Source organism: Poecilia formosa, unplaced genomic scaffold (assembly GCF_000485575.1).
Source record: "Poecilia formosa unplaced genomic scaffold, Poecilia_formosa-5.1.2 Scaffold44, whole genome shotgun sequence".
Taxonomy (NCBI): Eukaryota; Metazoa; Chordata; class Actinopteri; order Cyprinodontiformes; family Poeciliidae; genus Poecilia; species Poecilia formosa.
The window spans coordinates 2,524,035-2,539,872 of record NW_006799983.1 but is presented as its reverse complement, the minus strand read 5'-3'; the positions used below and the strand labels follow the sequence as shown (position 1 = coordinate 2,539,872).

Here is a 15,838-nt window from a genome sequence, read left to right as displayed (position 1 = left end):
ACTAATGGATGAATAAAGGGCCTGTTTTTTTTTCTTTTAGAAGACTTGGAAAGCCCTTATTTGTAGAGAAATTTCTAAAATGAACATACAAATTTGCTGAACAGTAACGTAGTCCTGGTTTGACCTAATGATACAGTTAAGCCCAAAATTATTCATACCCTTATCTTTTAGATTTCAATACTTTCGACCAAGAAGCTTTTATCTGATAGCAAAGTAAATAGATGTCTCTCAGAATATGATAAAAATCAATTTTAAATCGAGTTTGAAACTAGATATCTGTTTCATTTACATTTTAATTTAATGTCAAAAGTTACTTAAACTTTTCTCAATAATCAATACAAAAATCATTATTGGCATTACAGCAATTCAAACCTTATTATCGCCAGGAGATATTTTGCATGTTTTTATTGATATTTCTATTGTTTATCTTTGGTAATAAGTCAGAAGAAACATGTTGGTATTAAAAGATTACTTAAAAAAAAAAGATCAGCCAGGTGTATGAATAATTTCTTATCCGTATGTTTCAAACTTAACTCATACCAAGAAAGCTCTAAAAATGCCCTTTTTTACAGCTCTTGCAAATATAATAATGCAGCAATAAATTTCAGATTTTACTATATTTCTACAGTAATCTCTGTTCAGAGAAACAATCAGTGGCGATCTATCCGCTCTAAAAATGCAGGATGTTGAACACAAAGTAAACTCCTGAAATTAAATGATAAGAAATCCGTTTTACTTATGTCTTTGACAAACATGCAGACAAAAAGATAATTTCATATGACATATTTGTAAAAACATTTTAGCTCAGCTAGTCAGTAGTGTGATTTTTGCTTCACTTGCACTGCTGTTTTTGTGTCTAAACATCTTAGTGAGCACCAGCTGTCAGAAGCACACCCAAAAAGATCCAAACTGTGAAGAGAGATTAAAAAAGCAGCCGTATCGTATGAAACACAGCTGCTGTGGGGGAGGCGAGCAGCAGATCTGTCACACCTCCACACTCCAACAAGCGGATGTGTTTTACTTTGCCTTTTCTCGCACTTTCTGTCTTCCCTCCTCTACCTATGACCGACTGTCTTTCAGCGGCTGCTTCTGTATTTTTTACATCTGTGATGGCCTAATTATCTGGCACTTTTCCTTCCTGCGTTGCTGTGAGGTTCAGCTTGTTGTAGCTCAGTTATAACGGATACTTTTGTCGGCGTATAAAGTCAGTCTTTTCAACACGGTGACGTCTCACAGGCAGCAGCCGACATCCGCCCGTTGAAGATTGGGGTGGCTGACAAGGTAGGCCCAAACATCCACTTTTCTTTTGTTGAATTTTTGTTTGATTACCGTCTTTTATACTTGATCTCAATGGAACAATATGTTCTTGATAACTTTGTGGCAACAGGTTTGATGTGTTTTTTTTTTTTTTAAATCTGTCAATGAAACTTGTTTCAGTTTGTTAATTTAACTGAAAAAAGAAAAGGATTTCATACTAAAAAGGTAAATTGTTTGTTCTAATCCTAATCTTCTCAAACAAAGGTTCTCAAATATGAGATCATTGAGCTGAAATGTGGAAAATCCACTGATTAATGTGTCCCATCTGCGCGATGGCAAATCTTTCCATCTCGATGACATGGACGGTGGTTTTGAGGTTTTTTTTTTCTGCTTCACAAAAGTGCACCAATATGGTAAAATCAGCTTAGAAAAATCATAAGCGATCAGAAGAAATGAACATTTCTGTAATACCATAAGGGATCAACCCGTAGGCCAATGGTTTCTGTCCCTACGTCAGATTGCAACAGCCTGATATGAGGCGTAGACAGCAGAATGAACAACGGGAGGTTTTTGTGTAAAAGAGACGCAAACAAAATAGGTGCAGACAGTGAAACACATGAGCTTGAAGATGAGGTTCAGAAGATAAGCACCTGTGTACGTTTTCGGGTTCAAACTGTGGATTCTGGGTCACACCTAAGCAAACATGTCTTTACTTCCGTATAAAAATTTCTTATGTTGTCACAGATTATCTAATTTGGAAGAGGTGTTGCTCACACATTCATGGTAGATCGGGCGTTTGCAAATGTTTTTACGTTACGAGAAACTCAAAAAAACCATCAAGTGGTCACTAAAACATTCAACTTTCTGGCTATTGTGAACGTGTTGCATTTTTCCATGTCTCTAACATGTCTCTCCTGTTCCCAGGAGACCGTCCCAATTCACCGACAAACATCGGGACCGGGAGATTGATGGTCAGTGAGAAGACCGAAGAGAAATCCCCTGAGCTGACCATGCTGCTACTGAGAGCAAGAGGAAGGAAGTGAGATGAGCCGAGATGGCCTAAAGAACCAAGAGGTTGCGTAAATCATCCGCTTCAGAGGTGCGAGCTGCATATGAGACCTTTGAGACAACATCGATCAGTTCAGTTCACTGAGAGCAACTCTACTTGTTTCATCAGTGAATGTCTGAGCGTAGCCTGTGATGAAAACCGCCAGCAGTGTACGAAAGCACAGCTCACACTTGAGGACCTTACATCCTGCTAGCCTGACAGAAAAACCTTAACCTTTTCTTTGAAGAACCCAAGACAACCCGAGTGGCTTGTTAATCAACGGCAACCATGAACGGCCTGACCGAGCTGTCTGTGAAGTGTGTTCTGGTCGGGGACTGCGCGGTCGGCAAGACGGCTTTGCTGGTCCGCTTCACCTCCGAGACTTTCCCAGATTCGTACAAGCCCACCGTGTTTGAAAACACGGGTGTTGAGGTGTACATGGACGGGGTCCAGATCAGCCTTGGGCTGTGGGACACGGCGGGCAACGACAACTTCAAGCAGATTCGGCCGAGGTCGTACCAGCAGGCCGACGTCGTCCTTATGTGCTACTCAGTGGCCAACCCCAACTCCCTGGCCAGCATCCAGCGCAAGTGGATTGCAGAGGTCCGGGAGAACCTGCCCAGGGTGCCAGTGCTGGTGGTGGCCACTCAGACGGACCTGAGGGAGGTGGGAGTTCATCGGGGCAGCTGCATCTCGCCGGCGGAGGGGAAACGTGTGGCCCATGAGGTGCACGCTAAGGGCTACCTGGAGTGCTCTTCCTTGAGCAACCGTGGCGTGCAGCAGGTGTTTGAGTACGCTGTGAGGACAGTTTTTAACAAGCACAAGAAACGGGAAAGGAGGCGCATGTTCAGCATGAACCAGTGCAAAGTGTTTTGACCTTTGACTTTGATCTTGCTGCCGTTTTTTTTTTTTTTCAGATATGCTGTTCAAACTCAGTCAGCCATGACGAGATGTAAGGACCCAAACATGACTTCCTGACATACTAGGCTGTACTTCACTAATACCCCCCCGAAAACTCAAACATATTTCAACTGAGAACACTGAAAAAAAAAAAAAAATAAAAAATAAAATGACGTCACTGACCGAGAAACCAGCATATGGGGTGGACACTTTTCTTCAGGGATCAAGTCATAAATGTTTGTTCTTGTAGTATGTCAAACAGAATATTGTTTTTTGGATTTAAAGAGAAAAGGTTGTTTTCGTCTCAGACTAGGATTTACTTTAGCAAGTGAACTTTTTTATTGAAATTTTAAAGAAATATGCTTCTCTACTACCACAAATACATTAATGCAGCATTTTTTTGGATGTGGCTTCATGAAGCCGGAACAATGTCATTCCAGATGTTTCTGAATCAGGTTTAATGAAATTCCGGGTCCCTTACCATTACTTTGTGATTGCGTGAGCAGTCAGAAATCATTTAAATTATGTTGGAAATACATTTCAGCTAAGAAAGCAAAATTAACCCTTTGTGGAGTACATTTAAAATTTTGTTTCTAGAGAAATGTTTTGTCAGGTGGCCTAAAAATAAAATGTTTTTCATAAATACATCGCAAAGCCCAAAATTATTCATATCCCTGGCAGACTCGGGTTTAAAGTAATGTTTTGTTTTTCCGAACATGTTTCATCTGAATTGAAGCAATTATATCGTTTTGGAGCGGCCTAGTCAGAGTTCTGACTTGTCCTCAGAATCTGAGGGGGAGTTAAAGATTAGGGTGATGGCAAAGAGGCCCTGCGGCCTCAGAGATCTGGAGCTTTAAACTAGAGATAATTCATCAAAATACCAGAGGAGACATGCAAAAAGCTGGTTAGCAATTATAGAAAGGATATTACTGCTTAATGCAAGTAGTGTTTTAAAATTGAAAATAATTTACAGCACACCATTTGAACAATTTCTTTTGTATTGATACTGCTTTTCCGTTGTTTTGTTACCTTTCGAGAGACGCCCGTCTCATTTCCGATCATTGACAAACTTCTCGGGTTGAAGGAAAATAATTTTAAAATCTAAACATGCAGGAGGTGCTAATATTTTTGAGCTGTAAATAAAAAATATTATGGTTTTAAAAAAAAATAATTTTATAGAAGTTCTGAACCAGCTAAAGAATAAAGTGGGGAAAAAAGTGTTTATTTTTAGAAACATTTATCTATTCAGTCATTTTTGAAAATAACATGAAAAATCACAAGCATAATGTGTGTGATATATTTAATTTTCTTTCTAATGTTCAAATTTCTTAATGTCTTCACGAAACAAGTGACAAGCTAAATCTTAGCTTCAATGAACACAATTTTTAGTTTTTGCTTGCAGACTGTCTAAGGTTTGAGTAAATGCATGAAATGATGTTCCTGCTATAAATTGCAATAATTCCAATGTACAAGAATGAAAAGAAAATAATTTGTGGGTTTTCTGTGAGGTCTCTCTGTATTTCTTGGTTTTGTTGGATGTTCTTGGATTGAATTTCAACATGCAGGAACCAAACACTGTAAGATGTTGCATTTAAATCCTTATTGTAAACACTTGGTTCAGTATTTTTTTGCACCAACATTTTTTGTGGTATGAATTTATTTGTGGTGCAAGTCTTTAACATTAAAATATAACATGCATTGTGGGATTTTAAGCTGTTCTATCATCTTTAAATAAAACTTGTGTTGTTCTGAATTAGAGTTACAAATGTGGCATTTTTATGTCTGTGGCCTGTCAGGCTATTAAATAGAAAATCCTATTGTGTATTTACTTGCTTTAAAAAAAGAAACCCTCTCCCAGTAAAAGTAATGATAGTTCAGCGAAACGTTACAAAAAAAGGGGGATTGAAACATGTTGCTAACATATTTTCTGATATGTCTAGATAGCAGCTCAGCGGTAAAGAAATGAAACTATTGCTCTTTTTTCTCCATATCTTAAAATATTCATGCAATCATAAACATGATTAAACTGCATCTCATATCTCAGCATTAACAGCGTAAGACATTTTCATTTGCTTAAACCCACATAGAGTCAGGAGAAGTAAAGCAGGGAGGTTTAGATTAGAGATAAGTTTTATCTTTTTAGGTTTAGCTATGCAGCTCAAATCAAGTACTGGGGTTCTGCCAATAAGGAATAATGTATGTTCAGGTTGTGTTATGTGTAAAAATGCATGCAAATGTTGCCATGCATGTTCTTATGTGACATTTGAGAAAGTTACTTACTACTAAAAGTGACGTTTTCAGAACAAAACACACTCATAAAAAAACGGAGCCGACCAGGAAAAGGGCTCAGAGAAACCAATCCTTCCCCCTCATGTTTTCTCCCGCTCTTTCTCTGAGTGCCTCTTCGTCTTCATGTGGTGTTCAGAGCCGCTGAGGATGAGAGGCACCATCAAGACTTTTCAAGGATATGCTTAAAAACACCTAACCACATCCCAGTCTACACATGAACTCTCATGTACAAACATTTCACAAAAACACATATAGCAACCATCAGCTTCATTTTTGTTATTTCTCACAAATTTCTTCTCTTAGTTGTTTCTGCAGGCCCGCTTACAAGTGCTTCAAAAACAGTCGCACAAAACCTGGACCATCTGAACAGAGACGTTGAAAACTAACTAACTATTTCAATGCTGTAATGCTTAGCTTTAAGATTTTATTTTCAATCCACAATATTTTTAATTGTGGCTCCACAATTATTTCTGCCTCAACTCGTTCTGTATAAGAAAAGCGAAGCGCTCGACTTTAAAGTTCAGTGTGTTTGGCGCAGTGCTGTGGTCACGTCTTTTATGTCTCATTATTCTCTCTGCCACAGCTACCACAATGCCTCATCCCTTTATCTCTCTGTCTGAGTGTCTTTCTCTCACACACATACACACATGTACACACTCTCACAGGCATTGTACTGAACTGTGGGTGTCGAGCCACTTTACGGTTAGCGGTAGTTCCTGTGCTGACATCTGAAGGAGCCTCGGGGGGGATCTGTGCGAGGGGCTGGTGAGTCGGTCTTTTCTTCATCAGATCCGACATTTTGACAGAACAGCGGCCACAACACAGATGCAGCAAATAACTTTGATAATACTTGCCTTTCATTTGCTGCTGCAGGACTACAAGACCTCTCACCCCGCCGTCGGTTTAGAGAAAGCTAGCCAGACGTGCTTGAGACCTCACGTTGCCATGGTGACGAGGCTCAATCAGTTTTGCTCTGTGGGTTGTCTTGATTGGTACTTTACCCCCACAGCCAATGTTTTCAGTGGTTTAACAATTAAGCAAACTTTTAACAAATTGTAAAGAAAAAAGTCTGAGCTTTTTTTTTTTTAAACATATTTTCTTGTTTCTTATCTAGATGTGGTGACTGGGCATGCCAGATAGCATAAATTGCAGTTTCTAAGCTTTTTAATTTTTCTTTTATCATTTGAATACATCAAAAATTTTAAAACAGAACATATGAACATCATTAAAAAAATCATCATAAAACTAGTATTTTATTGAACACCTAACCAAGATTTTCTGAAATGTATCTGCAACACTACGGACTGATTAAATAAATTAAATATTATTGAAAAGTCAATTAATTTCAGGAACCTTGTCACTAAATGAAACACATTATATCAATTACACACAAATGGCTTTTTAAAATACTTTGTTTCTCTTAATTATGGTGATTTTCACTTACAGTTAATGAAAACCTGGCATTTAAAATTAGAATATTTACTTAATATACTCAATTCAAAAACACTTTTAATACAGAAATGTAGCCTTAATGAAAAGTATGTTTAATATCTGCTTACAGATGGTCAATTTTCAAAATGTACTTCTAATCAGACAAATTAGCCTCATTGGAATGCGTATTTTAATTTATTGAATATAGCTGGAAATGAACTCACAAGTGTCTCAATCGTCCAATGACTGATCCACAGCTTCCAGATCTCAATGGACTTACCTCAGAATTTTACAGGTCTTTTAAGCAGCTGACTTACATGCTGTTTTCACAGCTTCCAATCAACCTGATTACCCTGACGTTGTTTTCACACCAAATCTGTTTGGACCGCATTAAAAAGATGGTTTTAATCAGATAGTCCCCACTTTGTTGGGGCAGGTGTGAAAGCTCAGCTGAACGATGGTTCAAGCCAAACAAGTGAAGTCCTGTCCAGAGGAAAACCTTGGTGCAGTTTGTTTACTGAGTGAATGCAAACTGACTATTCAACAAACTGATGTCTTGGTTAGTTGTGAAAGTGGCCAAAACAACAAGTGGACTGACACATGAATTTCCCCACTGTGGGAAAATAAAGGATTCTTCTATTCTGCTAAAAACTTCACTCAGATTGAATAATGAAAACATCTTGATTATGTCAAATAAGACTTGGTGCCAAACACTTGAAAACGGTTAACAAAGTTCAGACTAAAAATAATGCATTGTATAAGATATTTATGTCTTTATTGACTTTGATCAGAAGATAAATGTTAAAAATGACTAGCACTAGCTTGTGTTAGCTGCTTAGGTAAGAAGCTAATGCTAGCTTGAGCTTGAGTAACCACACTTGTTCTCTGGTGCAAACTAAACCTAACTCACTGATATTAACAATATTATACAAAACAATTTTACCATCCGTTTCTTATTTCCTCCCGTGGAAGAGGTTCAGCACAGTCTGGGTTTCTATGCAAAGCCCCTTCTAGCCTCTTTCACATTTTGTGATCTACTGTTTTATTAAAACACTCCCTATTGGGGATCAAGAAATAACTCAGCAGTTTTTACTGAGTAGGCGACTTCAACCCTCACAGAATCATGCAGCCTTCGTTTAGGGAGAGGACAGCCTGAAATAAAACAGAAGCTCTGGTTATCACAAGAAATTGCTGAGCACACAGTCATCTGTGGAGAAGTGCTTTGCACATCCTCAGATGAAGACATTTACGTCACATGTTTGCAACTGTTTCCGTAGCAGGCAAAACTTTTGGTTTCTCGTAGATATATGCAACCCTGTCAAACTCTGACCAGTAAGAAGACCAGTGACTATAAAGCTTTGGTTTAAGGAAGAAGATGGATATCATCTCTCAGATGCATGGCCTGCTGTTACAGACTGAAAAAGAAACAATCTTAGCAGATTAAGCAAAGTTGTTTAGAACACAGGGGATACCCTTAATATCCATCATATGCTGTATATAAGCACTGATGTTATCAACCGGTAATTCCTAATTGAATCTTAATATTTAATTCTCATTTTGCTGCTTTGTTAGCATTTATTACTGGAAACACAAAATAAAAAATAAAAAAAACTGGTTATATTCATGTTGCTGTTGGATTAGTTTGTCACAGCCATGTCTGCTCTCGTCTAAAAACATCGGAGATGAAAATGTGAGACCTTCATTATTCAAATGGTACGACATTCAGAGACACAGCATTAATGAGTTTATAAAAGCTTCACAGCCACTTTCATTTAAACTTTAATGCATCATATTATTAGTAAATGCTAATAGCATTAGTGAGATTTAAAGTTCACTTAGCTCCCCTTTTTTTTTGTCCAGACTAAATTTCTGTTTACATGGAGCTTGAATAGAGTGAAGTTTTTATGAATCACACTGTTGAAGCAACTTGTAGCCTGCCTCTTAACAGGGCTGAATTTATTACAACACATTAAAAAACAAGATTTTTGATTAACTGAACAAATTGGCAACAAGTCTTTAATGAGTCTTTCTTTTCATTAGCAAATCCAACTGGCTAAAAGTGATGTTTACCTAATATCGTAATATATTCTTCTTTTCACAGTGCTTGTGTGTAAACACCCACAAGGCTACCAGCACCCAGACAAGTCCTCGTTCCTTTGCTGATGTGCGAAAACTCGAAGCATTTCTTCTTCTTGTGTTTGTTGTATCACGCTTCTCATCGATCAGCACACAAACTTATATTCCAACCTTCTCTTAGCACGTTTTTCTTGATAGATCATCTTGGTTCAGACAGAAAAACATGCAAAAAAATCTGCAAAAAGCCTTCTCTGATCATAAACCAAACAAGAAAAAAGTGGTTATGGTTTGCAGAAATTAATTTTTGCCACTGACTTACACTATGGCTTATTTTCCCTTACAAACACACACACACACACACACGCATGCACACAGTCTCTTAGATGCACACAGGAAACACCTGTCCTGTGTGAGCTCAGTACCACAGAAACTGAGTGACACAGTAACATCACAATGTGCAGTTTCTCTGCGGAATCGGAGCACAATGTCAGTAACATTTGCCAGTATTTTGTAATGTTGCAGATTTTTCTGCTTTTATTCTTATAAATAAACTGATTTCAGGTTAAAAAGTGCTAAGGCTACAGTGGTAACATATTAATTATAGAGGACATGTAAAGTCAGCTCTGGGACAGTTGTGTCCTGGAGCTGGTAAAAAATGTACATATTTTCTACCACTTGTACATCAAATTGGAGAAAAACAAAACTAGAACAAATATGTTTTTTAACTTTTAAATTTGAAAGAAAAAGCAAAAAAAAAAAAAGACAGACTTCATATAGAAAATGTTGTTTTTACTTTAGTTTCTGAAATTTCAAACAAAAGCTTCAAGTCAGCAGAATTTCATTCAGTTAAAGAAACAACGAAACACATTAGAAGCTCAAAGTCTCCCTCAAACCACCCTCATTTTACTCTGTATTGTCTGAAGATAACATTTTAAGTTATCTAAATGTAACTTAAAACAGCAGCAGCACATGCATGCAAAATTAGCTTAAAACTAAGCTGGCAGAGCGGATTGTAGGAGGACCACTAGTTGGCCCTCCTATGTACAAAGCCTCATCCGTTTCCTCTCTTGGTTTTTATTCTTTGTTCAGCTTACATGTTTTTCTTGCTGCTCAAATTTGGTTAAATTCTAAAAGGCCACATTTAGAAATTGTAGATAATTTATTCTTGAAATGAATAAAAAAATTTTCATCACATAGTAAAATTAATCCAGCAAATATTACTTAAACCTTTTTTATTTTATCAAAAACAAACGAATGAATAAAATCTTAATCTGAACACAAAGAATATAAACAAAAGTATTATTTTGAATGACTCTTAGATATTCTGTTTTTGCAAGATGTCTAATAGGATCAGTGAGCTTTTCCTTTTTATATAATCTACTGACAGAAGGAAATTAAAAATCTTGTAATTGCTCAACAAATTGCAAACAGTCTTATTACACTGGAACAACTGATCATCAATTGAGAAAATATCCTCAGAGACATCTGTGTGAATGCGTGTGTGTGTGTGTGTGTGTGTGTGTGTGTTCGTTTTGAATGACAGGACATAATGTCGCTAACTGTGTAACGCAGTCCGGCTCTGTGTGTGTGTGTGTGTGTGTGTGTGTGTGTGTGTCGTACAGCTTGTGGTCATGTACACAAGTGGAAGAAGACGTCGGGCATCACATTTCACCTGGAGACATTGTGCAATGTGATATCAAAGTATGTGTGTGTGAGTGTGTGTGATGTCCCAGGTCCTGTTCCGCAGCAGCAATTACACATAGAGAGAGACAGATGCGATCTGCGACTAACAGCCAGCCAAGCATTCAGAGCCTCTGACAGGATGTCAGACTTCAGGAACGTTCTGCGGTCTCGTAGGGTTCTGTCTCACCGGTGCAGAACCGAGATCCAAACTGAGTGACGCTCTGGGTCTGGACCCAGCAGGTCTTGGTGACCGCTGTGCTAAATAATTGATCACGTTGCGAGAGAGGAGCAAAAAAAAAAAAAAATGAGGAGGACAGCAGTGATGGTTTGGATAAGTCTTTTGGTGCAAGGTTAGTTCTGCAGAAAGTTTTGTCTTATTAACAATTGCCTTGCTTTTCCTCCTTTGTTGTTGTTCTAGATTCAGAAATGAAAAGGCCTCTCTAACATATTTTTTTCTATGTTTTACCTCTTCGTGTGTGCTCAGTGTCCCACGGTGCTCAGGGTCATTATGCCCGCAAGCTTCTGAATGACCTGATGGAGGACTATTCTAATGCTCTGAGACCTGTGGAGGACACAGACAAGGCCCTCAATGTCTCCCTTCAGATCACGCTGTCACAGATCAAAGACATGGTGAGTACAGAGAACACTCCAAAAGACGTCATCCACAAACAGAAAACCACAGCTGTGAGCCTAAAAATGTAAGAATTTGCGCTGGATTATACAGCATTTCAGGATTTTCTCCATTTTATTTGAGACAAAACTGTGACTTATTAAATGAGTTGTTGCAGACTCTAGTAACTGGAAGATCTCAAGTTTGATTACAGTTTCCGTCTGCTGCATGTCCTCAGGCAAGTCGCTGAACCTCAGTTTGATTACAAATGTGCAAATGTTCATATAAACATAACAAAAAAAGAGAGGGAAAAGTGGCATTGCCCTGTGATATGCAATTTTCACTTTACATGATCAGAAATAGCTACATCTAATGATACAAATAATTAACCTGGGTATCATGGATCAATTCTTCCTGTAGGTTATTGTTTCAGCTGGGCAAAATATTTCATTTCTTGTGCAAGTAAACTCTGTTGATAATGTTTCACATCTGTCTTTTGTTTTACTGAGAAACATAAGAGTCTGTTTAGAAGAAAGATTTCTTTATTTTTTGTTTTTAATTTTTATTTTGGAAGATACAAGATGTACTGCTGCGAGGCACCATCGACCTTACAGGGATAAACTGGGATGGATGGATGGGTGGATGGATGGAGTCATTAAGAGTTGTCAAAATCTAATTAAATTTTTTAAATATGAAATAATAATAAAAAATACTGAACATAATGAATAAATATTAAACATTAAAGTGGCTGCTATAAAATAGCAATTAAAAATCAGACAAAATCAAAAAGGATAAAAGGTTTATGTTCTCTTCAGCACATAATTCAAACCCTCTCAAAACTTGAAAGTTGGTAACATCTCTCAAAGGAAAAGGAAATATGTTTCTTTGATGATGTGGGTGCATCAGAAGTTTCTTCGAACATTTACTTTTTTGAATAATGCAGAGACTGGAATGTACTAAATATAAAACTCGTTGCGTCTGCAGAATAGATTATAGTAATAGATTGTCTGAGTTGTGTTTGCTTTCTAGATTGAGATGTCTTAAATTGTCTGATTTTTATTGAAATTGCATGTATTATAGGACGAAAGGAACCAGGTGCTCACCACCTACCTGTGGATAAGGCAGGTTTGGCACGATGCCTACCTGAAATGGGACAAAGAGGACTACGACGACTTAGAGATGATTAACATCCCCAGTGATTTGGTTTGGAAACCTGACATCGTTCTCTACAACAAGTCTGTAATCTGAAGCAAAAAAGATGAAACAGACGTTAAATAAGAAAACGCTCATCCATAAATGTGGCCTTTATCTTCGTTCTATTATTGTAGAGCAGACGAGGAGTCCTCAGAGTCGCCCAGCACTAATGTGAAGCTTCGTTATAACGGAGAGATCGTGTGGGACTCCCCGGCCATCACGAAGAGCACATGCGTGGTGGACGTCTCCTACTTCCCCTTCGACTGGCAGTCGTGCAAACTCACCTTTGGCTCCTGGACCTACAATGGCAACCAGGTGTGTGGAAGCAGGACACTCAAAAAGGGGAGGACATTAAAACAAATAGTTCTTGTGGATCAGGCAATAGAAACATATTAAAAGGATCCCTTGTCCATTCCGGGAGCACACACTAAGAAATGAAATAATTTTCCACGCAGGTGGACATCAGTTTGGGCATGGACAGCGGCGACCTGTCCGACTTTGTGGAGAACGTGGAGTGGGAGTGTCACGGCATGCCTGCGGTCAGGAATGTCATGATGTACGGCTGCTGCTCGGACCCGTACACAGAAATCACCTACACTTTGCTCCTTAAGCGCCGCTCCTCCTTCTACATCTTCAACCTGCTCCTGCCCTGCTTCCTCATCTCGTTCCTGGCTCCGCTGGGGTTCTACTTGCCGGCCGACTCGGGAGAGAAGGTGTCCCTGGGGGTCACGGTGCTGCTGGCGCTCACCGTGTTTCAGCTGCTGGTGGCTGAGAGCATGCCTCCTGCTGAAAGCATGCCCTACATAGGTCTGAACCAGTTCTTATCCATCTTTAGGTCGACGGGCTGTTCATTTGGGAGTTAGCTACAAATGTAGAACTGCCATGTGTAGTTAAATGACAATTTTAAATTAAGTAAAAAGGTAATTAGGTGAAAAGCAAAGAAAAAAGTTTCCTAAGACTTTTTCAGTTCTTTGTGATTCATTTTTGTTGAGTGCTTCTCTTTAAAGATTCTGTGTTTTTTTCACAGGGCATTAGATTTCACGCCAGTGAAACCCAATGGTGTTGGGTTTTAGATATGGGTTATTAAATTATTTTAGCACTGCTCAAACTAAGGAAATATTTGAAAAAAGACAAATCTGACACACACGTGTTTATACATATTCATATGTACATATTGGGAAACTTATCACAAAATGAAACACATTAGTTACACACAAATATTTGAAAGCCTCTATTTATGTTGATTTTGATGATTTTCCACTTGCAGTTAAAGAAAACATGACATTTAAAATTAGAATATCACTTTACATCAATAAAAGCACTATATATAAAAACACAAATGTGTTTATTACCTGCTTAAAGGTTGATATTTTCAAAGGGTAATTTCAATCTGACTAACAAGACTCAACACCGCTAATTTTTAAATATTCAGATTTTTTGAGTATGACTGTAGATATGTATATGTAAATGCTTGCACTCTGATGAGATTCCCAAGGCTTTTTAAGGAGGAACAGGAGGACAAATCCTTCGCTGTACTTAATGAACTGTTGCCAAAACCTTTTCATCATCTCACACAGTCCCAGCTGAAGTTGTTTTTCTTTTCTTTTTTTTTTTTTTTACCAAACTCCACAGTGTTTGTTATAGCAGGAAATAGTTTTTCCCAGCAGGCCTCACATGCGTGGTGGACGTCTCACATAACAGAATCTATATGTTATGCAATGCATAACATATAGATTCTGTTGATTGTTATAGAGACTTTTGACCTATTTGCTGAAGTTCTCTAATGTGTACTTTGGAGCTTTCTGTTTTGTTATTCTCTCTAGTATCGACAGTAATGCCAAAATTTTGTTGAAACTGTTGAAACTAATTGTAAAATTTTTATACTAGATGGCTTAGAGAGTTTTTTTTTAATCCTCTGTTTGACAGAAATATTGATATAAATGAGATTTACAGCTTTAACTTCTGAATATGGTGGAGTATTACGCTCCCTAAATGTGTCGTTTTCTCCGTCCTGTCCTGAAGGGAAGTACTACATTGCCACCATGACTATGATCACAGCTTCCACGTCCCTCACCATCTTCATAATGAACATCCATTTCTGTGGCGCAGAAGCCAAACCGGTTCCTCAGTGGGCGAAAGTGCTAATCATCGACTACATGTCGAAAATCTTTTTCGTCTACGAAGTGGGGGAGAACTGCACGACACCGGAGAGCGAGAGGACCCCGCTGTACCCGGAGGAGCCTATGGGCGATAAGGGCTGTTACTATGACGACAGCTGCCACAACGGCCTCTACCATCACGACGGCGAGCCGTACAGGTACTGCAATGGCCATCATCACAACAAGCATTACAAAAGCCATGCAAACGGCAACGCCAATGGTAGATATCACTATTACAACAACCACAACAACCGTGCTTCCACGTTGGAGCGAGGCGAACTGAAACGAGAGCCCACTCAACACTTCCACCACATCAGACGGGACCAACTGGACTTCCAGGCTCCTCCGCACCTCCGAAACCTTCAGCACCTGAACGGGGGGGTTAAGGAGCAAAATCTCTACTCTTCAGAGAAAATTCAGCTCCCATCCTGCCCCTGTTGCTGTCCCTGCCGCCAACATAAACAGGTGATGATTTCTTTTTAAAGGATATCAACACTTTATTTTTTATTTATTTATTGAGGGTTTGTTTCAACTCCTCTGTGTTTTTCTTCAAGGTGGTAAAAAACATCCAGTACATTGCCAACTGCTTCCGAGAGCAGAGAGCCACCTGTGCAAAGGTAGCAGAGTGGAAGAAAGTTGCCAAGGTGATGGATAGATTTTTTATGTGGATCTTCTTCGTCATGGTCTTTCTCATGAGCATCCTCATCATTGCCAAGGCGTCCTGACAAAGTCCTCCGGCGTTACTGGGTCCTCAGTGTTACTACTTTCAGCGACGTCTGCATCTTATAAAACCGTATTGTTCTCAAGAAGACAATGAGTGTGGTTGTAAAGATGAATTTTCCCCTCTCGTCACATTGCTGCACACAGATCTAACAGCTTTCTTCACCTAAAGCCTCCCCCAGCCCTCTTGGGTAGTTAAAGTCAGGTGTGCTCGCGTGTGTCCCGACGCACTGGAGCGGTAAGACAATCCAGGCTCTTCCCTCGAACATGCATGGACTCTGCATTATTGACGAGGTAACAGTCAGACATCCAGCTGTAGGCATTGTGTTTCTGACGTTAAGCAGACAGACGCTGTTTCCAACTTTGATCTGTGTGCAGTCATATCCAATAAATTAGAAGATTACTGAAAGCATTTATTTCAGTAAATTATGTTCACTTATATTGGCTAAATAAAAGATTGATATTTTTCAA

The 15,838-nt window shown here is 38.7% G+C and overlaps 2 protein-coding genes and 1 long non-coding RNA gene across 4 annotated transcripts in view; 2 read left to right on the top strand and 1 right to left on the bottom strand.

Moving 5' to 3' along the window:
• LOC107836210 (uncharacterized) overlaps positions 1–6,254 on the bottom strand; it is a 14,511-nt gene extending 8,257 nt beyond the window's left edge. The window contains exons 1-2 of the long non-coding RNA XR_001662077.1: positions 6,174–6,254; positions 5,486–5,635 (exon numbers count right to left, since the gene is read on the bottom strand). This is a non-coding gene — a long non-coding RNA (uncharacterized LOC107836210). The remainder of the gene's footprint in view (positions 1–5,485; positions 5,636–6,173) is intronic.
• On the top strand, positions 950–4,473 carry rhoh (ras homolog family member H). The gene is made up of 2 exons (XM_007551914.2): positions 950–1,281; positions 2,182–4,473. The coding sequence occupies exon 2, from the start codon at positions 2,594–2,596 to the stop codon at positions 3,179–3,181; it is 588 nt and encodes a 195-aa protein (XP_007551976.1). The 5' UTR covers positions 950–1,281; positions 2,182–2,593; the 3' UTR covers positions 3,182–4,473.
• On the top strand, positions 6,168–15,838 carry chrna9a (cholinergic receptor, nicotinic, alpha 9a). 2 transcript variants are annotated; one of them, XM_016671429.1, is made up of 8 exons: positions 6,203–6,259; positions 10,624–11,034; positions 11,169–11,314; positions 12,375–12,529; positions 12,623–12,803; positions 12,944–13,295; positions 14,511–15,112; positions 15,202–15,838. In XM_016671429.1, exons 2-8 carry the CDS (start codon positions 10,989–10,991, stop codon positions 15,370–15,372), a joined length of 1,653 nt encoding a protein of 550 aa, XP_016526915.1. In that variant the 5' UTR covers positions 6,203–6,259; positions 10,624–10,988; the 3' UTR covers positions 15,373–15,838. The 2 variants fall into 2 exon arrangements, with proteins under 2 accessions (XP_007551975.1, XP_016526915.1); XM_007551913.2 differs by lacking the exon at positions 10,624–11,034 and having other exon boundaries at positions 6,168–6,259.